At 45.3% G+C, this 24,639-nt stretch overlaps 1 protein-coding gene across 3 annotated transcripts in view; it reads left to right on the top strand.

Annotated features, from left to right (window-relative positions):
* The window catches only part of LOC121580860 (glypican-1-like), a 132,702-nt gene that overhangs the window by 70,053 nt on the left and 38,010 nt on the right, over positions 1-24,639 (top strand). For all 3 annotated transcript variants that reach the window (XM_041895968.1, XM_041895967.1, XM_045224831.1), the window contains 2 exons: positions 8,946-9,173; positions 9,421-9,584. In XM_041895968.1, coding sequence (XP_041751902.1) covers positions 8,946-9,173; positions 9,421-9,584 — 392 coding nt within the window. The remainder of the gene's footprint in view (positions 1-8,945; positions 9,174-9,420; positions 9,585-24,639) is intronic.

Here is a 24,639-nt window from a genome sequence, read left to right as displayed (position 1 = left end):
TAAGACAGAGAAAAACAGAAAAAGAGAGAAAAGAGAGAGAGAGAGAGAGAGAGAGAGAGAGAGAGAGAGAGAGAGAGAGAGAGAGAGAGAGAGAGACAGGTATCGGAGTGTTTGTGTGTCAGAACACAACACTCTCTATCCATCACAACACTTATCAGCGGTGTGGTTAGCGCTGTTAGCCCGAGGAGCGCCATGGCCCCTTAGAAAGCATTTAGACTCCATTAAAAGACCACTATATTAAACAGACACACACACACGCTGAGAGACACCATTCATCAACTGATGTATGCAGGCTCTCTCTCTCTCTCTCTGACCACAACATCCTCTCCCACTGTCTGACTATGGCCTTGGGAATGTGGTCCATTGTTTGGGCAATGGGCATATACAGCTGGAGGTAGTTGAGACTCATTGAGATGTATGATTTGACAGATTTTTTTTTGCATTGAAGTATCAATTGTCATTATGGTGTAAATCTAATCTAATTGTATTCGTCACGTACACAGTTTACAGCAGGTAAAGGTGCAGAGAAAGGTGATGGAGTGTTATGTAACAGAATAGGTTACTGTTGGACTCTTTTTGGCCCTCACCAAACCCAGAGTAGATTTGTTGGTTGTGTTTGTTTGTGTATTCTGCATGTGACAGGGAGTGCCAGGAGTGAAGACAGAGAGTGAAGGAGAGAAAGAGAAAAATAGAGAGAGGAAAGAGAGGGACAGCCATAGAGGAAGGGCAGAGAACCATCTGCTGTTGAGTGGACTGGGGCTGGTTCATCCATGAATGACCAAGATAGCCAGGTCTAAAACAACCACATCAGCACAATGCATCCCTTCCAACTCTCCCTCTTCCTCCTCCTCCTTTTCCTCTCTCTCTCCTCGCTGACTCACTCACTCCATCTCCCTCTCTTTCCTCCTCCATCTCCCTCCCTCCCTCAGTCAAGGAGCGTTCTGTTAACCCGATCATTCGCCACTTGTCAAACTGGACAAATACAATTAGGAGGATTGGATACATCGGCGCCGAATCCACCACGGTTCACTCCTCCCTCCTCCTCCTCCTCCTCCTCCTCCTCCTCTCCATCTCTCTCTCTCTCTCACTCTCTCTCACTCTCTCTGTGTCTCTCCATCTCCCACCTCACCACAAATTAATACACAGGCTATTTGTGTCCAGAACATTACAGAGCTATTACAGTGTGCGTGTGTGTGTGTCCAACTGCGTTTATGTGTGTGTGGGGTTTGAGGAAGAACAGAAGGTGAAGGAGAGGTAGAAGATTACCAAGGTGTCAGGCCGTGTCTTCATTAGTGGTGTTCTGTATAGAACACAGTGAGGGGAGGGCCTAACAACCGATACAACTAGTCTGTCTTTTATCCTGCTCTGACCTGGTCATGACCCAAGAGGATAGCATGCCTTGTCCTGTCCTCTTTTGACTCGAGATTACACACACGCAAGCATGTATGCATAAAGGCACATACATAAACGCGCGCACACACACACACACACACACACACACACACACACACACACACACCCTTACACTTAGTGTATATGGGGCACTCTGAGCCCTCTGTGTCATAAACTGATTCAAGATCAGTTGTTGGTAGCCAGTCCCACAGTAAGCCCTCAGAGGGAGAAACTGATTCAGGATCAGCATGTAATGAGTATCAGTGGTACATCCGCCACTGAGCCCTCTGTCAGAGACTGATTCAGGATCAGGGCACAATGAACAGAGGTGGTACAAGGTAGGCCAAGTAAGCTTCCAGTTGGAGTTATTGGCAGTGGGAGGAAGATCAATGTCAACTCTTAAACACAGAGGCACAGAATCCCACATCAATGCCAGGGCTTATCAGAGAGAGGGGTGAGAGAGAGAGAGAGAGCGAGAGAGGGGGGGGGTGAGGGTATGGAGGAGTGAAAAAGAGAACCAACATGATTATTGAGAAATATTGAGAACACTATGTGTGTGTGTGTGTGTGTGTGTGTGTGTGTGTGTGTGTGTGTGTGTGTGTGTGTGTGTGTGTGTGTTGTGTGTGTGTGTGTGTGTGTACGTGTACGTGTACGTGTACGTGTGTGTTTTTGTGGATTGAGTAAAGTGGCTGGTACTGAGACAAGGGTGGGAGTGTATGGATTTCAGCAGGCATGTATGAAGGGTGAATATTTCAAACACAGAAAGGGAATTAGGGAGTCAGAATCAGCCAGAGACATGTCAAGGTGTTCCGCTTGTTAAAATCCATTATAAATGGAACCATTCATATTCTCTTCTCGCTGCTGGAGAAAGTAATTAGAACACAGACACCAGGCTTATCACAGGTTCACTGTGTGTGTGTGCGTGTGTATGTGTGGCATTTGTGTGTGTGTGTGAGAGAGAGAGAGAGAGAGGGTGCATGCTTGTGCGTGCATGTGTGTGTGAACGAGAGAGAAATTGTATTTTATTTCACCTTTATTTTGACAGGAAGTCATGTTGAGACCAACGTCTCTTTCACAAATGAGCCCTGTAATTACAAAGATACACATCAAATACAAATACGAAATGCAAAACAGGATCATAGAATACAAACACATTCTTCCTCAAAAAGGTACTCAAATCAGCAGTCTGAACTGGCCTAGAGGTACCAAAACAGAGTACGTAGAAGTGTGTGTTATTAAATGCATGTGAAAGATTATTACTAATATAACATTAGGCCTGGGTTATCGTGTTAGCATATGCCCAGTATAGAGTAGTCTATAGCCCTAGTGTGCATACTGTATAGCCACCTGTAGGCCCTCTCCTATCCCCCAGGTCACCCCAACCTGAAGCTCTGTCACTGGGGATGTTCAGCCCTCAACCCCCCCTCCAGCTGGAGGTCATGGTGCTGATGAGGGGATGGGGATGAGGAGGGAGAGGGGGATGAGGGGAGGTTGAAGCGTTAGATTGTGGTCCCTCTGGGTCCCCTGAGAGACTAAATGGAAGAGCAAGGTCATATACACGCACACACATTTGCACGCACGCATACGTGTCATGTTACTGATCATCATTAGTCACCAGAGCTGAAGGGCATAGAGGGGACTGTTTGCCCTATGGTACAGGAAGAGATGAATAAACACTCACCCACTCAGCCTGTTCTAAAGCTCTAGGATTTCTAACATATCCATGTGTGAATCTTATCTAAAGGGATAACATGCATTAGCTGAATGATATCAAATCAAATCAAATTGTATTGGTCACATACACATCGTTAAGCAGATGTTATTGTGGGTGTAGCGAAATGCTTGTGTTCCTAGCTCCAACAGTGCAGTAGTATCTAACAATTCACAACAATACACACATCTAAAAGTAAAATAATGGAATTAAGAAATATATAAATATTAGGAAGAGCAATGTCTTAGTGGCATAGACTAAAATACAGTAGAATAGAATACAGTATATACAGTGAAGGAAAAAAGTATTTGATCCCCTGCTGATTTTGTATGTTTGCCCACTGACAAAGAAATTATCAGTCTATAATTTTAATGGTAGGTTTAATTGAACAGTGAGAGACAGAATAACAAAAAAAAAAATCTCAAGGCAGCTGGGACCATAGTCACCAAGAAAACTATTGGTAAAACACTACGCCGTGAAGGACTGAAATCCTGCAGCGCCCGCAAGGTCCCCCTGCTCAAGTAAGCACATATACATGCCCGTCTGAAGTTTGCCAATGAACATCTGAATGATTCAGAGGAGAACTGGGTGAAAGTGTTGTGGTCAGATGAGACCAAAATCGAGCTCTTTGGCATCAACTCAACTCGCCGTGTTTGGAGGAGGAGGAATGCTGCCTATGACCCCAAGAACACCATCCCCACCGTCAAACATGGAGGTGGAAACATTATGCTTTGGGGGTGTTTTTCTGCTAAGGGGACAGGACAACTTCACCGCATCAAAGGGACGATGGACGGGGCCATGTACCATCAAATCTTGGGTGAGAACCTCCTTCCCTCAGCCATTGAAAATGGGTCGTGGATGGATATTTCAGCATGACAATGACCCAAAACACACAGCCAAGGCAACAAAGGAGTGGCTCAAGAAGAAGCACATTAAGGTCCTGGAGTGGCCTAGCCAGTCTCCAGACCTTAATCCCATAGAAAATCTGTGGAGGGAGCTGAAGGTTCGAGTTGCCAAATGTCAGCCTCGAAATCTTAATGACTTGGAGAAGATCTGCAAAGAGGAATGGGACAAAATCCCTCCTGAGATGTGTGCAAACCTGGTGGGTGCCAACTACAAGAAATGTCTGACCTCTGTGATTGCCAACAAGGGTTTTGCCACCAAGTACTAAGTCATGTTTTGCAGAGGGGTCAAATACTTATTTCCCTCATTAAAATGCAAATCAATTTATAACATTTTTGACATGCGTTTTTCTGGATTTTTTTGTTGTTATTCTGTCTCTCACTGTTCAAATAAACCTACCATTAAAATTATAGACCGATCATTTCTTTGTCAGTGGGCAAACGTACAAAATCAGCAGGGGATCAAATACTTTTTTCCCTCACTGTACATGAAATGAGTAAAACAGTATGTAAACATTATTAAACATTATTCACGCTGTTGTACTGTATGCTTAAAAATATGCATGACTGTTAGCCAAAGCATGAATTTTCAGTCTCTTTCCGACTCTATTTTAGCCAATTTTAGGCTGGGATTCAATTTGATCATTCTTTTTTTGGCTATGCACCATTAAAAGACAATGTTACCGCGGCCGCGGAGATCACATTCAAAGTCAACGCTGCAGATGTCGGCTCAATGGTAAAATTACCTTTAAATGTCAACCGCGCTACATTGCATCCTGGCCTGTCTTCCAACCCAGTTAAGACAACAGTATGGCCCAAGCAACAGTCTGCTCCTGTCATAGGCTGTCAACCCAGTTAAGACAACAGTATGGCCCCAGCAACAGTCTGCTCCTGTCATAGGCTGTCAACCCAGTTAAGACAACAGTATGGCCCCAGCAACAGTCTGCTCCTGTCATAGGCTGTCAACCCAGTTAAGACAACAGTATGGCCCAAGCAACAGTCTGCTCCTGTCATAGGCTGTCAACCCAGTTAAGACAACAGTATGGCCCCAGCAACAGTCTGCTCCTGTCATAGGCTGTCAACCCAGCTAAGACAACAGTATGGCCCCAGCAACAGTCTGCTCCTGTCATAGGCTGTCAACCCAGTTAAGACAACAGTATGGCCCCAGCAACAGTCTGCTCCTGTCATAGGCTGTCAACCCAGCTAAGACAACAGTATGGCCCCAGCAACAGTCTGCTCCTGTCATAGGCTGTCAACCCAGTTAAGACAACAGTATGGCCCCAGCAACAGTCTGCTCCTGTCATAGGCTGTCAACCCAGTTAAGACAACAGTATGGCCCCAGCAACAGTCTGCTCCTGTCATAGGCTGTCAACCCAGTTAAGACAACAGTATGGCCCCAGCAACAGTCTGCTCCTGTCATAGGCTGTCAACCCAGTTAAGACAACAGTATGGCCCCAGCAACAGTCTGCTCCTGTCATAGGCTGTCAACCCAGTTAAGACAACAGTATGGCCCAAGCAACAGTCTGCTCCTGTCATAGGCTGTCAACCCAGCTAAGACAACAGTATGGCCCCAGCAACAGTCTGCTCCTGTCATAGGCTGTCAACCCAGTTAAGACAACAGTATGGCCCCAGCAACAGTCTGCTCCTGTCATAGGCTGTCAACCCAGTTAAGACAACAGTATGGCCCCAGCAACAGTCTGCTCCTGTCATAGGCTGTCAACCCAGTTAAGACAACAGTATGGCCCCAGCAACAGTCTGCTCCTGTCATAGGCTGTCAACCCAGTTAAGACAACAGTATGGCCCCAGCAACAGTCTGCTCCTGTCATAGGCTGTCAACCCAGTTAAGACAACAGTATGGCCCCAGCAACAGTCTGCTCCTGTCATAGGCTGTCAACCCAGCTCTTAGTCTATTAGTGCTGTTACCCTAGAGCAAACACCTCTCTAAGAGTTTAGAGAGAGAGAGAAAGAGAGAGAGGTGTGTGTGTGTGTGTGTCTGTTCGTGTGATTGTGCGTGTCTATGTGAGTGTGTACACTATATGGCCAAAAGTATGTGGACACCCCTTCAAATGAGTGGATTAGGCTATTTCAGCCACACCCATTGCTGACAGGTGTATAAATTTGAGCATACAGCCATGCAATCTCCATAGACAAACATTGGCAGTAGAATGGCCCATACTGAAGACCTCAGTGACTTTCAACGTGGCACCGTCATAGGATGCCACCTTTCCAACAAGTCAGTTCGTCATATTTCTGCCCTGCTAGAGCTGCCCCGGTCAACTGTAAGTGCTATTATTGTTAAGTGGAAACGTCTAGGAGCAACAACGGTTCAGCCGCAATGTGGTAGGCCACACAAGCTCACAGACAGTGGTGTAAAGTACTCAAGTAAAAATACTTTAAAGTACTACTTAAGTCGTTTTTGGGGGTATCTGTACTTTACTATTGATATTTTTGACTACTTTTACTCCACTACATTCCTAAAGAAAATAATGTACTTTTTACTCCATACAGTTTCCCTGACACCCAAAAGTACTCTTTACGTTTTGAATGCTTAGCAGGACAAGAAAATTGTCCAATTCACACACTTATCAAGAGAACATCCTTGGTCATGCCTACTGCCTCTGATCTGGCGGACTCACTAAACACAAATGCTTAGTTTGTAAATTATGTTTGAGTGTGTGAGTATGCCCCTGGCTATCCGTACATTTAGAAAACAAGAAAATATAAGGAATGTGAAATTATTATTACTTTTACTTTTACTTTTACTTTTGATACTTAAGTATATTTTAGCAATTAAATGTACTTTTGATACTTAAGTATATTTAAAACCAAATACTTTTAGACTTTTACTCAAGTAGTATTTTAATGGGTGACTTTCACTTTTACTTGAGTCATTTTCTATTAAGGTATCTTCACTTTTACTCAAGTATGTATATATTGACGGTCCCTAACAAGCCCCAGAGATACGCTTTCCAAAGTCAAACCAACTTTGCCACGGTCACACACCAGCCGGCTAAAGGTAATTGGCAAAATAAGTTGGCTAGCTTGCTAGTTAGTTTAGGCTACTTCCAGACACAAGACCTGGTTAGACGGTTTCAAGTTATTTAGAATGGTGAGTGACTGTAACTGTGTACTGTTTTGGCCAAGTGAAAGTACAAACGCTTCCCACGTTCGAACACACACACACACAACAGACACCCACATAAAGCACGCCTCCAAGACCCAAATCTCGTTCTCAGTCACATTTCCTAATGAGGAGAATTGAAACCGAGGCTAAATCAGAAAGTTCCTTTAATCGAGCACCTGACCAATTATGCAAGACTTCAGCTCTGGGTTAACCGAGATTATATAAACACTTAGTCTCCCAGCTAGCCCTAGTTTGAAACTTCACCATAACAAAGCCGATTATCAGTAAAGGCTTTCAGTAATTCACTACTGTAGCTCAGCTGGTAGTCCTCTGTAGCTCAGCTGGTAGAGCACGGCACTTGTAACGCCAAGGTAGTGGGTTCGATCCCCGGGACCACCTATACACAAAAATTTATGCACGCATGACTGTAAGTCGCTTTGGATAAAAGCGTCTGCTAAATGGCTTATTATTATTACTTTCATTAAACACTTGCTTCCTTCGCCTCTAGTCATTATTTCTAGTAGTGTTGGCTTTAACTAGGAGTCTTTCTTTCTGTAATGTTTCACAATCAGTCCCCAGAAACACAGCAGATATTCATGTCTTATTCCTCTCCTCTCTGATAAGAATTTGACGGTTCGTTATTATTATTTTTCATTCATTGGTTTTAGAATAGTGACATCATCAGACAAAGCCCTGCTTAGATAATGCAGTGCAGTTGGGTCAGGGTGAGCTTTAACATTATATTACGTAACATATTCAACACTGTCGGATCGTCTTCAGGCAGTGTGTCTGCGTGTGTGGGTGTACTGGATGTGTGTTGTGAATGTGGAGAATGTTTGCTGGGAGTGTGTATGTGTGTGGTTGAGTGTGTTCAAATCCTTTTTTTCAAGTCTCTGTTTGTTTGTTTGTGTGTGTGTGTGAGTGAGTGAGTGAGTGAGTGAGTGAGTGAGTGAGTGAGAGAGAGCGAGAGAGAGAGAGCGCGAGACAGAGAGAGCGCAAGACAGAGAGAGAGAGAGGTGCATGTTAGGCAGGAAGGAGATAAGAATGTCTTCAAAGAAAACACTGCACACACACATTAAAGACGACACAGTGAAAATGTATTCTTGAAAAGTGCAGTCGCGGCCCAGCCTGTTATTGTGTGGTGTGTTTTTGGCCAGAGCCATGGTACTGACTGACCAGAGAGTCCTATTCCAGCAGGACTGGGTGTGTCTGCTGTTTATGTTGCTCTCTGTGTGTGTGTGTGTGTGTGTGTGTGTGTGTGTGTGTGTGTGTGTGTGTGTGTGTGTGTCTCTGCAGGCCTGTGTCTGTTTGTGTTAGGGTTTGAGTGTGTGTGTCTGCACAACGTGAGTGTATGAGAATCTCTCTATATCCCACTCAGTGCATTTTATGTGGGTGGCAACATTATCTTCCACTGCACATCCTATCCTGCCTCAGAATACATTTAAACACTTCCTCTCTGGGTTCATCTCTGTGGCATCTTTCATATGCAGTACAAAGCAATGAGATGCAGAGAGATAAGTAGTGTAATGTTACTGAGAAGTCAGTGCAGAGCCCCAGTCCTCACAGTTAAACTAAACGTCAGGGAGCTGTATCATAGGCAACAGCGCTGCTGTTGTTTGTCGCACAAACATTTTTTATAACAAAAAAAAAACACATTAAAGGGAAATTATACTCTTACATTTTTGCATTTTGTTTGCTTCCCCTGGAGATGAATCCATTTTTATAATAACAATTACATGAAAACAAAACATCTGAATTTACCTAAATTGAACTGTTTAACACTGTTTAACACGTCCTGTTTCCTGTCTCATTCCAGGTTACCTCCTGGAGCTGCTGAACCATTCCGAGGGTGTCCTGCAGGAGTCCTATCCCCCGGTGCTGGGTTCCCTGTACACCCAGAACACCCGCGTGTTCTCTGACCTGTACACGGAGCTGAGACGGTACTACCGTGGTTCCAACGTCAACATAGAGGAGGCTCTCAACGAGTTCTGGGCCCGCCTGTTGGAGAGGCTGTTCAAGGGAGCCAACGGACGGTATCTCATAGGTACGTAAACATTACACATTGAATTTAAATCTGTTATTTGAAACATTAAACTTTTAAAATCTCAATTGAAAATAAATGCCACTTTTTCCAAACTCTTGCATTGAAATTGATTTCACCCCAACCCTGGTAAATATTATTGTTTGGTTTCAACTTTTATTCTTTACTATGTGAGGCCGTTATATTGCTTTAGCCATCACTTGTGTATTGTATGAAGAGCGTTTTACTAATAAAATTATTATGATTGTAGGTGATGACTACCTGGAGTGTGTGTCCAAGCAGTCGGAGACGCTGCGACCCTTTGGTGACACGCCCCGCGACCTCAAGTTGAAGGTGACGCGTACATTTGTGGCAGCACGCTCCTTTGTCCAGGGACTGGTGATCAGCGGGGAGGTGGTTCGCAAGGTGTCACAGGTAAGACTGACCCATCTTTCTCCCTCTATCTTTGTCAGTGTCGTTTATCTCCTCTCTCTACTATTTTCTCTCTCTTCCCCCCCTCTCTCTCTTCTATTTATTTTCGCATCCTGTCAATCAAACCTGCTGTACATCAATCTGGCACTTCGACCACCATGAAACGTTAAAACATATTTGGAGCTTTGAGATACAAGCATTCTATCAAACTAATGTTACGGCATGAGAGAAGAATCCCTGGTGCCACTTTTTCTAATGTAAACAAACCACCTACAATACAAGCATCTAAATGGATGGCTGAAATGTTCTACGGATCCTACAACATCCAGCATTTATTTTGTCTTGTCATGTTGTCTGTGGCTCCAGACAGTCCTTTATAGCACTGTGTGTCACACTGTGTACAGTAGTCCTCCAGCGGCTCTATACTGCTTCTCTAGAACAGTGTGTGGTCAACACAGTCACTGGGCCCAATAACAGGCTATAAACAGTGCCGGTCATCTCATTGCAGGCCAATCAATCTCTGATGGAGTTACAGAGGAGGGAGAAATCTAAGAGCATAACACCAGGTTGTTTACACATAAAGTGTGCACAGGAGAGAAGGGACAGAGTGAGCCACAGCTCTGGACAGTGTCAATAGAGTGACCTGAGGGAGAGAAAGGGGAGGCGAGGAGAGCGGAATGGTGAGGATAGAGGAGGAGAGAGATAAGGAGGAAGAAGAGAGGAGATAAGGAGGAATGGAGTAGTGGAGAGAGGAAGAGAGGAAGGTATAAGAGGGGAAATGGAGGAATTGAGGAGAGAGGGGAGATGTATGCCTCATGTGGAGTCTGGAGTCTGATTAGACCAGCCAGGGGGGCAGCGGGCTGAGTGGAATGCTAGAAGGCATGCTGGGATATGGGTACCCTCTCTCCCTCCCTCCCTCCCTTCTCCCTGTGGTTCTAATCAGACTGTAATAGGGATTGTGGTGGATTGTGTTGTTAGGAGAAAGTGAAATGGAAAGAGCGAGAGAGAGAGAGAGAGAGAGAGAGAGAGAGAGAGAGAGAGAGAGAGAGAGAGAGAGAGAGAGAGAGAGAGAGAGAGAGAGAGAGAGAGAGAGAGAGAGAGAGAGAGAGAGAGAGAGAGAGAGAGAGAGAGAGAGAGAGAGAGAGAGAGAGAGAGAGAGAGAGAGAGAGAGAGAGAGAGAGAGAGAGAGACAGAGAGAGTGAGAGAGAGAAAGAAAGAGACAGAGAGAGGGAAAGTACAGTAGAGAGGGTTTGGGTGAGGTAGAGAGGAAGGAGTGAATGGAAGAGAAAGGGTAACTGAGGGAGAGAGAGCATCGAGAGAGTGGAAGTGAGAGAAAGGAGTGAGTGGAAGGGACACTCATTTACACACATGTTGACCTTGACGAGAGATCACTGTGAGATGTACACCTACTCCTCGCCCCGCCCCTCCCCTGCCAATCAAATCATACCGTACCACATAAAGTAGACCCACGACAGCTCTATCATTTGTATGTGTGCATGTGTGAATGTGCCCAAGAGTACACCCTGACCTCATTGAGAATGGCAGCGGTTGCCAGCACCCTGGCATTAGTGCAGGGATGACATTTAGTCATTTTGTAAAAGCCGCACTAATTACTTACATATTTTCCCCAGCCGACCTCATTTAATGAACACATCGCTCAATGTCCTTCAGCAGCAGCAAAACGGCAGCAGTCAGGAAATATGGATCAGATCAAGTAGCTCTGGGGAGAGAAGGGAGGAGAAGGAAGGAGAATAAGAGGTGTGTGTGTGTGTGTGTGTGTGGGGTGGGGGATAATGTGTGTGTGTGTAAGTGTGTGTGTGAGATAGCTAGCAACTGCTTATCAGGCTGGCACCCCGCAGGCTGGCAGTGCTCTGTAGTCCTATAAGCCAATCAACTGGTCTGGAGGGCAGACCCAGAGGGCATACGTCATGAATAGAAATGCCAGCTAACCATGTCAACCAATGCTAATACTCCTCCTTGTTCCCCTGCTACAGTATGCCTGCGGCTAGGCTACACTAACTGTTGCCATGCTAATGCCTGGCGTTATTCCCATACGTCCATGCTAATTCTAATGCTTGTTCCCCTGTCACAGAAGCCTATGCCTGTGGCTAGGCTAGCTAGGCTACGCTAACCGTTGCCATGCTTTCCCTTATTCCCTCAGCTACGCTAGGCTACACTATGCTAGCTGTGGCCATTGCTATTCTGGGCCTTATTCCCTCATGCTCGTGGCTACACTAGGCTTCGCTACCTTTGGTATTGGTAATTCTAGGCTTTATTCCCTTATGCTTGCAGCTAGGCTACGCTATGCTATGCTGTGTGTGCTTAATTGAGCCATCCCAAGGTGTGGGCTGCATGTCTTGTCTCCTCTACAGGGACACACAGAGAGACTGAGGCTGGGATAGATGCATCACGCTAACATTCTAACGTCACATCAGCACAATACTGTTAACCCTTACCTTGCCTGACAGACAGACCATTTCTGTGGTGTACACATTGTTAGTATACTTTCACTTATGGCTATTAGAAATATTTGGGTACTAACAGTTGATATTAACCCTTCTCTTTCCTTTTTTCATAAAGGATAGTGTGAACAGCATTTTTCTCTATTGTAGCAATATCAATCTTTCCCTAGAGAGTAAGGGAAAATATTTCATTGGTGGGCTGATTTTAACACTCCCCTTGCCCTGTGCGTGATGGGGGACATTTTTCACCAGCTCACCAATATTGACCCCCTACATAAGAGTGGATATTTCTCAGTAGTAGTGATCTGATTTTAACCTTACTCTTATGTGGAGGGGGCCATTTCTCATGGGTGTGCTGACATGAACAATCCCCACAGCCAGGGGGGACATTTTTCAGCGGCGTGCTGACATTAACTGCTATAGCAGGAGTTGATTGCCTGAGCCCCTGGCTGTGCATTATGGTGCCTCTCCTTTCCAAAAGCTTCAATCTGATAACAACGCCTTTTTACTGCCCAGCTCCATACACGCCTGCCTGCAGATGTGTGTGTGTGTGTGTGTGTGTGTGTGTGTGCGCGAGTCTGTGCGGGTCCGATTTCTTCATCCCGCCCGCACCCGCAGCTTTTCATACCGCACCCGCCCGCTCCCGCTGGTTTTCTGTCCGATTCCCACCCGCTCCCACAAGAACTGGTCCCGAACCCAACCGCAGTCCCGCAATGTTATTTTAGGCGTATCAAATCAAATTTTATTGGCCACATGCGCCGAATACAACAGGTGCAGACATTACAGTGAAATGCTTACAGCCCTTAACCAACAGTGCATTTATTTTTAACAAAAAAGTAAAAATAAAACAACAACAAAAAAAGTGTTGAGAAAAAAAGAGCAGAAGTAAAATAAAATAACAGTAGGGAGGCTATATATACAGGGTGTCACGATCGTTTACGGACGAGAAGGACCAAGGCGCAGTGTGATATGCATTCATATTTAGTTACGGCTTAACACATGACAAAACAACAAACGAAACGTGAAGTCCAAGGTAGCATACAAACAACATACCTTACACGGAACAAGATCCCACAACCCACTAGTGCCAACAGGCTACCTAAGTATGATCCCCAATCAGAGACAACGAGCTACAGCTGCCTCTGATTGGGAACCACCCTGGCCAACATAGATCTAAACGATCTAGAAACTAAACATAGAAAACACAACATAGAAACTACACACCCTGGCTCAACATTTAAGAGTCCCCAGAGCCAGGGCGTGACAGTACCCCCCCCCCCCCCAAAGGTGCGGACTCCGACCGCGCAACCTAAACATAACAGGGTAGGGGCCGGGTGGGCATTCCGCCTCGGAGGCGGATCCGGCTCCGGGCGTGACCACCACCTATTATCCGCCTCCCTGTTGCGCCCCTGGTCTGGTCTGGAACCGCTGACTGGAGCTGGACCCGACGACGGTGGATCGAACTGCTCTGGCTCCGGAGTGGAGCCGCTGACCGGAGCTGGATCAGGCACCGGTGAAGCGGACTGCTCTGGCTCCGGAGTGGAGCCGCTGACCGGAGCTGGACTGGACCCCGGTGGAGCGGATTGCTCTGGCTCCGGAGTGGAGCAGCTGAAACAGGCACGGGCCGTGCCGGACTGGACACACGCACCACTGGCTTGGTGCGGGGAGTAGGAACGGGCCGGACCTGGCTGATGACGTGCACCCCTGGCTTGGTGCGGGGAGCAGGAACGGACCGGACTGGGCTGACGACGCGCACCACTGGCTTGGTGCGGGGAGCAGGAACGGGCCGTACCAGACTGGCGACGCGCACCACTGGCCTGGTGCGGGGAGCAGGAACAGGCCGGGCCGGGCTGGCGACGCGCACCACTGGCTTGGTGCGAGGGACATGCACAGGTCGGACCGGGCTGGTGACGCGCACCACTGGCTTGGTGCGAGGGGCAGGAACAGGCCGGGCCGGGCTGGCGACGCGCCCCACTGACTTGGTGCGAGGGACAGGAACAGGTCGGACCGGGCTGGCGACGCGCACCACTGGCTTGGTGCGAGGGGCAGGAACAGGCCGGGCCGGGCTGGCGACGCGCACCACTGGCTTGATGCGAGGAGCAGGAACGGGCCGAACCGTACTGGGAACACACACCACTGGCTTAGTGCGGGAAGCAGGAACGGGCCGGACCGGACTGGCAACACGCACCACTTGATTGGTGCGAGGAGCGGGACTGGGTTCCTTCATTAACCCCCGCTCCTTCTGCTGCCTAACCAGCTCCTCTTGCCGTGCCTCTACACTTTCCTTCTGCTCCCTCTGAACCAATGACCCCCCTAATCTGGTGGCCTCCTCTGCTAAACAGCGGAACCGCTCTATCGCGGCCTCCTGCTGCCTCGTCGTCCACGGCGTGAGCCCCCCCCTAATTTTTGGGGGGGGATTGTCTCTCCCCCGTGATCATGGCCTCCATCCCTCTTGCCAGACTCTCGCTCATCTCCTCCCAAGTCCATCCTCTCTCCTCGTCACGCTGCTTGATCCAGGATTGGTGAGATATTCTGTCACGAACGTTTACGGACGAGAAGGACCAAGGCGCAGCGTGATATGCATTCATATTTATTTACGGCTTAACACACGACAAAACAACAAACGAAACGTGAAGTCCAAGGTAGCATACAAACAACATACCTTACACGGAACAAGATCCCACAACCCACTAGTGCCAACAGGCTACCTAAGTATGGTCCCCAATCAGAGACAACGAGCTACAGCTGCCTCTGATTGGGAACCACCCTGGCCAACATAGATCAAAACGATCTAGAAACTAAACATAGAAAACACAACATAGAAACTACACACCCTGGCTCAACATTTAAGAGTCCCCAGAGCCAGGGCGTGACACAGGGGGGTACCGGTGCAGAGTCAATGTGCGGGGGCACCGGCTAGTTGAGGTATGTGACGCAGCTCGCTTGCCAGCCATGGTCCCAGCAATTTTGCGGCCTATAGGCAATATCAAAATGCGCAAAAATAACCTACGAAATTGGTTAAATTACCAGAGATTCTCACTTGACCCATTATATTAGGCTATCGGTATTACTGGGATATATCAGCCAATAGGCTAGACGTAGTTTGAAGAGAGCAGAGTTGGAGAGAGAGCGGACACTTGCACTTTCTATTGAGCTACGTTCTGCATATAGGATATAGCCTACATTTTAGGAGTGGGACGATTTACCGGCAGAATTTCAATGTGTGTTTTTCTGGGTCTGGGGATCGGTAGCTTAAGTCTCAGGTGGGCGGTTGTATACTGAGTACAGAGAGCATGAATACAAATACAGAAAAGTATGCATACAAATTAAAATGTTGGGAGAGATAAGTTAGAGGGGGTGAAGAGAGTGATAAAACAAATGAAAAGAACAAAGGATGAGATAGAGATGAACAAGTCCAGAGAAATAGAAACCAGAGAGATTGACTCAGATTCCATGAAAGTGGGGGACAGAAAGGGCAAATATAGAGTCAGGGATATAGCACTAGGATATAGGACTAGTAATAGGACTAGGATATAGGACTAGTAATAGGACTAGGATATAGGACTAGTAATATGACTAGGATATAGGAGTAGTAATAAGACTAGGATATAGAACTAGGATATAGGACTAGGATATAGAACTAGGATATAGGACTAGGATATAAGACTAGTAATATGACTAGGATATAGGACTAGTAATAAGACTAGGATATAGGACTAGGATATAAGACTAGTAATATGACTTGGATATAGGACTAGTAATAGGACTAGGATATAGTACTAGGATTTAGGACTAGTAAATAGGACTAGGATATAGGACTAGGATATATAACTAGTAATAAGACTAGGATATAGGACTAGTAATAGGACTAAGATATAAGACTAGTAATAGGATTAGGATATAGGACTAGTAATAGGACTAGGATATAGGACTAGTAATAGGACTAGGATATAGGACTAGTAATAGAACTAGGATATAGGACTAGGATATAGCACTAGTAATAGCAAAGAAAATGAAAAAGGGATGGGAGAGAGAGAGAGATCAAGCGAGAGAGTGATTTATGCAACAAGAAAATTCCCTACCTTCCAACATCATCACCAGTTTACCGGGACACTCTCTCCATTCCATAGACTACATCATCTCTCCATTCCATAGACAACATCATCTCTCCATTCCACAGACAACATCATCTCTCCATTCCATAGACAACATTATCTCTCCATTCCATAGACATCATCTCTCCATTCCATAGACATCATCTCTCCATTCCATAGACAACATCATCTCTCCATTCCATAGACAACATCATCTCTCCATTCCATAGACAAAATAATCTCTCCATTCCATAGACAACATCATCTCTCCATTTCATAGAGAACATCATCTCTCCATTCCATAGACATCATCTCTCCATTCCATATAGAACATCATCTCTCTATTCCATAGACAACATCATCTCTCCATTCCATAGATGATGGTACAGTACAGCAGGAAGTAGATCACATATATCACTCCAGAGGCTGGGAGTCTAGTACGTCTAACGCCCGAGGAAGAGGCCACTCATATATCCTCACTAATTACACAATACTGGAGAAAAAGAGATGGGGGTGAGAGAAAGCGAGAGAGACAAACTGATAGAGAGATGAGGGAGAGGAGAGATAGAGAGAGAGATGAAAATAGAGAATTCAGTGGAAAGACATACACTACAAGTATGTGGACAACTGCTCGTCCAACATATCATTCCAAAATCATGGGCATTAATATGGAGTTGGTCCCCCCTTTGCTGCTATAACAGCCTCCACTCTTCTGGGAAGGCTTTCCACTAGATGTTGGAACATTGCTGTGGGTACTTGCTTCCATTCTGCCACGAGCATTAGTGAGATCGGGCAATGATGTTGGGCGATTAGGCCTGGCTCGCAGTCGGCGCTCCAATTCATCCCAAAGGTGATCGATGGGTTTGAGGTCAGGGCTCTGTGCAGGCCAGTCAAGTTCTTCCACACCGATCTCGACAAACCATTTCTGTATGGACCTAGATTTGTGCACGGGGGCATTGTCATGCTGAAACAGGAAAGGGCCTTCCCCAAACTGTTGCCACAAAGTTGGTTGCACAGAAAAGTCTAGAATGTCATTGTATGCTGTAGCGTTAAGACTTCCCTTCACTGGAACTAAGGGGCCTAGCCCGAACCATGAAAAACACCCCCTGACCATTATTCCTCCTCCTTTTTTTTTTTTTTTCCGGGGGGAATGGATCAGCTTAATATTGCAGATAGATTGTATCTTCTATCAATGTAACTGTCTGCATCACTTCCAATCCCCCATGTTTTTTTATATATATACTCCCCTTTATTACTTTTCAACCCCACCATCCTTTCCCTACTTGGAGTAAATTAGTGAACAACAATGCCCAGGCCTCTACTTCCGGTCTATACTTACTATCTACACCTTATGGACAGAGTTAATTTTACAATAATTATATTATATATATATATATATATATATATATATATATATATATATATATATATATATATATATATATATATTATTATTTATTTATTTATTTTTTTGCTCCTGAACTTCTTCTACTCTCAACCTCTCCGATCATTTTCATGATGTCCATCCGGTTTGCTTCTATATGCCATATCTTTCTAACTGTGCTCTTTCCCAAAAGCTCCCAACATACAACCTATATACTTATTATGGACACAGTATGCTTACATTATTAGCTATCTTTGTTATTATTTGTTGTTATTTGTTATTAGTCCCATCCTTCAACTCTATTCAATACCTCCCATCTATCTCTTAACACCATCCATATAGGATTTCTATTTGCCATATATATTTCAACCGTACTGTGATGTTTTACAAAAGTTCTGAACCTTTCTATTCTCATTGCTTCTACAGATTGTGAATTAAAAATAAACATTTTTGCTAAAAGTATTATTATATTATTGATTGATTGACTATGACTTTTCAGATCACCCAGTAATGCTATCTGCAAGGTTAGCTCCAGGTAAATATTGCAATCCTTTAGCCATTCCTGGACCTGTGTCCAAAAACAAGCTACAAATGGACAGAACCAAAACAAATGATCTAATGATTCTGTCTCTTCACAGCAAAATCTGCAGAGCTGGGAAGATTGTATCCCCCATATAAATAACATTCTATTGGTAGCAAGAATTGTATATAATAATTTAAATTGAAAGATTCACATTTTTGAATCCGGTGTCGTTTTGCGTGTCAGTTCATAAACACTATGCCATGGGATCGGTACGTCAAAGATCTCTTCCCAACTATTTTGCAATTTATATGGGACGGCTGTCAATCCTTTGGTCCTTAAGTGAAACTGATATACTTTTCTATTTATCACAGTTTTCCTTAACCAATTATGTTATTTAATGCAAGGCCGACAGACAAGTTCCTTACTTTCTCCCCCTTCCACTTTCCTCTTCCACTTTTGCGGTAAGGCTGCAATTATTTGGTTGTAATTTTGGGTAGAGCAGACATTTCCATATGTTTTTGTTAGCTGCATGTGCGACATAACTCCACCAGTCCTACCGATGATATCATTTACGAAGATTATACCTTTTTTAAACATTCTGTCAAAAAATAAAGGTTTTTTGTCAATTAGTATATTTGAATTTAACTACAATATTTGTTGCATTATTTGTTCTGTCGTTTCTGGAGGATTAAATTGAAATTGCAACCAACTTTCTATGGCTTGTTTTAGAAATAGTGATACTTGGGAGATTATTTCCTTTTCAAATAACTGAAAGTGAGAGGTTGTAATCTGAATAAAGGGAAAAAGGCCTTTCTTGAACATTGGGTGAGACAATCTTACTAATTTGCTTGAGAACCAGTTCAGATTTAAGTATAACTTTTGTATGACTGAAGCTTTTAGTGATAGGTCTAATGCTTTAATATTTAATAATTTCTGTCCTCCGAATTCATATTCATTATATAAATATGCCCTTTTAATTTTGTCTGGCTTGCCGCTCCAAATAAAATTGAATATTTTTTTCTCATATAATTTAAAAAACTGTTCGCTAGGCGTAGGCAAGACCATAAGCAAATAGGTAAACTGGGATAATACTAAAGAGTTAATCAGGGTGATTTTTCCACAAATTGACAGGTATTTTCCTTTCCATGGTAGTAAGATCTTATCTATTTTTGCTAACTTTCTATAAAAATGTATTGAAGTGAGATCATTTATTTCCTTTGGGATATGTATTCCGAGTATATCCACATCACCATCAGACCATTTTATTGGTAAACTACATGGTAATGTAACATTTTTATTTTTTAGTGATCCAATACGTAATATAGTACATTTGTCATAATTTGGTTGTAATCCAGAGAGGTTAGAAAATGTATCTAGATCCTCTATGAGGCTGTGGAGGGATTCTAGTTGTGGATTTAAAAGAAAACATGAATCATCAGCGTACAATGACACCTTTGTTTTTAAGCCCTGTATTTCTAATCCTCTGATATTATTATTGGATCTGATTTTAATAGCTAACATCTCGATGGCCACAATAAATAGATATGCCGATAGTGGACAACCTTGTTTCACTCCTCTTGACAGTTTAAAACTTTCTGAGAAATAGCCATTATTTACTATTTTACACCTAGGGTTACTATACATGATTTTGACCCATTTTATAAGAGATTCTCCAAAATTGAAATGCTCCAGGCATTTATATATAAACCCCAGTCGAACTTCATCAAATGCCTTTTCGAAGTCTGCTATGAATAGCAGGCCTGGTTTCCCATATTTTCCATAGTGTTCTATTGTTTCCAATACTTGCCTTATATTATCTCCAATGTATCTTCCATGTAAAAAACCTGTCTGATTAGAATGAATAATATCCGACAATACCTTTTTAATTCTATGCGCTATACATTTTTTACACGCTATGCGCTTCAGCACTAGGCGATCCCGTTCTGTGAGCTTGTTTGGCCTACCACTTTGCGGCTTAGCCATTGTTGCTCCTAGACGTTTCCACTTCACAATAACAGCACTTACAGTTGATTGGGGCAGCTCTAGCAGGGCAGAAATTTGACGAACTGACTTGTTCGAAAGGTGGCATCCTATGACGTTGCCACGTTGAAAGTCACTGAGGTCTTCAGTAAGGCCATTCTACTGCCAATGTTTGTCTATGGAGATTGCATGGCTGTGTGCTCGACTTTATACACCTGTCAGGAATGGATGTGGTTGAAATAGCCGAATCCACTCATTTGAAGGGGTGTCCACAAACACTTTTGTATATATAGTGAATATGTTGCCTGAAGAAAAGAGTAGAACACGTAACTGCTGACATGCAAAACATTTTGGGATTGTATCAACAGTGGACTGATGAAAAAAATGAAAAAATTAAAGTTTTTGAGGGGTTTTTACCTTTAATGTTGACAACCTCTCTGGAATTCTTTGGAGGCGCACCAAGCAGAGAGAGGGAGGCTGGGCCTGGCTAAGTGATATGACTGATACAGACACAAACTACAGTGCCTCCAGAAAGTATTCATATCCCTTGACGTATTCCACATTGTGTTGTTTTATAGCCTGAAATCATTATTTTTCTCTCCTATCTACACACAATACCCCATAATGACAAAGTGAAAACATATTTTTAGAAATGTTCTCACATTTATTGAAAATGAAATACAGAAATATCTCATTTACATAAGTATTCACACCCCTGAGTCAATACATGTTAGAATCACCTTTGGCAGCAATTACAGCTGTTTGTCTTTCTGGGTAAGTCTCTAAGACCTTTTTACACCTGGATTGTACATTATTTGCCCATTGTTCTTTTCAAGATTCTTCAAGCTCTGTCAAATTGGTTGTTGATCATTGCTAGACAACCATTTTCAAGTCTTGCCATACATTTTCAAGTAGATTTAAGTCAAAACTGTAACTAGGTCACTCAGGAACATTCAATGTCATCTTATTTTTACCCATCTACCAATAGGTGCCCTTCTTTGCGAGGCATTGGAAAACCTCCCTGCCCTTTGTGGTTGAATCTCTGTTTGAAATTCACTGCTCGACTGAGGGAGCTTACAGATAATTGTATGTGTGGGGTACAAAAATCTAGTTAAACACTATTATTGCACACAGAGTGAGTCCATACAACTTATTACAGTGAGGAAAAATATATTTGATCCCCTGCTGATATTGTACGTTTGCCCACTGACAAAGAAATGATCAGTCTATAATTTTAATGGTAGGTTTATTTGAACAGTGAGAGACAGAACAACAACAAAATAATCCAGAAAAACGCATGTCAAAAATGTTATAAATTGATTTGCATTTTAATGAGGGAAATAAGTATTTGACCCCCTCTCAATCAGAAAGATTTCTGGCTCCCAGGTGTCTTTTATACAGGTAACGAGCTGAGATTAGGAGCACACTCATAAAGGGAGTGCTCCTAATCTCAGTTTGTTACCTGTATAAAATACACCTGTCCACAGAAGCAATCAATCAATCAGATTCCAAACTCTCCACCATGGCCAAGACCAAAGAGCTCTCCAAGGATGTCAGGGACAAGATTGTAGACCTACACAAGGCTGGAATGGGCTACAAAACCATCGCCAAGCAGCTTGGTGAGAAGGTGACAACAGTTGGTGTGATTATTCGCAAATGGAAGAAACACAAAATAACTGTCAATCTCCCTCGGCCTGGGGCTCCATGCAAGATCTCACCTCGTGGAGTTGCAATGATCATGAGAACGGTGAGGAATCAGCCCAGAACTACACGGGAGGATCTTGTCAATGATCTCAAGGCAGCTGGGACCATAGTCACCAAGAAAACAATAGGTAACACACTACGCCGTGAATGATTGAAATCCTGCAGCGCCCGCAAGGTCCCCCTGCTCAAGAAAGCACATATACATGCCCGTCTGAAGTTTGCCAATGAACATCTGAATGATTCAGAGGAGAACTGGGTGAAAGTGTTGTGGTCAGATGAGACCAAAATGGAGCTCTTTGGCATCAACTCAACTCGCCGTGTTTGGAGGAGGAGGAATGCTGCCTATGACCCCAAGAACACCATCCCCACCGTCAAACATGGAGGTGGAAACATTATGCTTTTTCTGCTAAGGGGACAGGACAACTTCACTGCATCAAAGGGATGATGGACGGGGCCTTGTGCCGTCAAATCTTGGGTGAGAACATTCTTCCCTCAGCCAGGGCATTGAAAATGGGTCGTGGATGGGTAATCCAGCATGACAATGACCCAAAACACACGGCCAAGGCAACAAAGGAGTGGCTCAAGAAGAAGCACATTAAGGTCCTGGAGTGGCCTAGCCAGTCTCCAGACCTTAATCCCATAGAAAATCTGTGGAGGGAGCTGAAGGTTCGAGTTGCCAAACATCAGCCTCGAAATCTTAATGACTTGGAGAAGATCTGCAAAGAGGAGTGGGACAAAATCCCTCCTGAGATGTGTGCAAACCTGGTGGCCAACTACAAGAAACGTCTGACCTCTGTGATTGCCAACAAGGGTTTTGCCACCAAGTACTAAGTCATGTTTTGCAGAGGGGTCAAATAATTATTTCCTTCATTAAAATGCTAATCAATTTTTAACATTTTTGACATGCGTTTTTCTGGATTCACTGTTCCAATAAACCTACCATTAAAATTATGGACTGATCATTTCTTTGTCAGTGGGCAAACGTACAAAATCAGCAGGGGATCAAATACTTTTTTCCCTCACTGTATGTGACTTTTTAAGCAATGTTTTACTCCTGAACTTATTTAAGCTTGCCATAACAAAGGGGTTGAATACTTGAATACTGACTCGAGACATTTATTATTATTTAATTTTTTTCTATTTCAAAAAACATAATTCCACTTTGAATCCATTTTAAATTAAGGCTGTAACACAACAAAATGTGGAAAAAGTCAAGGTGTCACGCCCTGGCTCTGGGGACTCTTAAATGTTGAGCCAAGGTGTGTAGTTTCTATGTTTAGTTTTCTATGTTTGAGTTTCTAGATCGTGTAGATCTATGTTGGCCAGGGTGGTTCCCAATCAGAGGCAGCTGTAGTTCGTTGTCTCTGATTGGGGACCATCCTTAGGCAGCCGTTTGGCACCAGTCTGTGTGGGATCTTGTTCCGTATAGGTATGTTATTAGTCTACCTTGGACTTCACGTATCGTTTGTTTGTTGTTTTGTTCGTGTTCAGGACTTTAATAAATATGTATGCTTATCACGCTGCGCCTTGGTCCGTCTCATCCGTAAACGATTGTGACAGAAGATCCCACCAAATGAGGACCAAGCAGCGTGCCCAGGAAGAGAGAATAGCGATGTCTCAGGTGGGCAAATGGTGGTCATGGGAGGAGATATTCACGGGGAAAGGGCCATGGGCGAAGGTAAATGCCCAGGCAGGAGAGGAGAAACGGCGCCAACCGTGCCGACGACGGACACCCGAGAGGCAACCCCAAGAAACATTTTTTTGGGGGGGGGCACACGGCGTGGACGACGAGGCAGCAGGAGGCAGCGACAGGGCGAATCTGCAGACTAGGAGAGGAGGCCAACAGGTTACGGGGGCTATTGGTCCAGAGGGAGCAGGACTTAATTGGTCAGAGGGAGGAGCTACAGGAGGCGATGGGGGAGAAGGAGAGTGTAGAGGCACGGCGAGAGGAGCTGGTTAGGCAGCAGAAGGAGGGGGGGTTTATAAGGGAACCCAGTCCCGCTCCTCGCACCAAGCAAGTGGTGTGTGTCGCCAGTCCGGTCCGGCCCGTTCCTGATCCCCGCACTAAGCCAGTGGTACGTGTTCCCAGTACGGCCCGACCCATTCCTGCTTCCCGCACAAGGCCAGTGGTGTGTGTTCCCAGTACAGTCCGGCCCGTTCCTGCTACCCGCACCAAGCCAGTGGTGCGTGTTCCCAGTCCGGCCCGGCCCGTTCCTGCTCCCCACACCAAGCCAGTGGTGCGCGTCGCCAGCCCGGTCCGGCCTGTTCCTGCCCCTCGCACCAAGCCAGTGGCGCGCGTCGCCAGGCCGGTCCGGCCTGTTCCTGCCCCTCGCACCAAGCCAGTGGTGCGCGTCGCCAGCCCGGTCTGTTCCTGCCCCTCGCACCAAGCCAGTGGTGCGGGTCGCCAGCCCGGTCCGGCCTGTTCCTGCCCCTCGCACCAAGCCAGTGGTGCGCGTCGCCAGCCCGGTCCGTTCCTGCTCCCCTCGCCAAGCCAGTGGTGCGCGTCGTCAGCCCGGTCCGGCCCGTTCCTGCTCCCCGCACCAAGCCAGTGGTGCGCGTCGTCAGCCCGGTCCGGCCCGTTCCTGCTCCCCGCACCAAGCCAGTGGTGCGTGTGTCCAGTCCGGCACGGCCCGTGCCTGTTCCACCGGTGCCTGGTCCGGCACCGGTCAGCTGCTCCACTCCGGAGCCAGAGCAATCCGCTCCACCGGGGTCCGGTCCAACTCCAGTCAGCGGATCCACTCCGGAGCCAGAGCAATCCGCTCCACCGGTGCCCAGTCCAGCTCCGGCCAGTGGCTCCAGTCCGGAGCCTGTACAGTTCGTTCCACCGTCGTCGGGTCCAGCTCCAGTCAGCGGTGCCAGACCAGACCAGGGGCGCAACAGGGAGGTGGACAGAAGGTGGTGGTTACGCCCG

Source organism: Coregonus clupeaformis, chromosome 14 (assembly GCF_020615455.1).
Source record: "Coregonus clupeaformis isolate EN_2021a chromosome 14, ASM2061545v1, whole genome shotgun sequence".
NCBI lineage: Eukaryota > Metazoa > Chordata > Actinopteri > Salmoniformes > Salmonidae > Coregonus > Coregonus clupeaformis.
The sequence above is the reverse complement of the archived record's forward strand: the minus strand, read 5'-3'. Positions and strand labels throughout refer to the sequence as shown.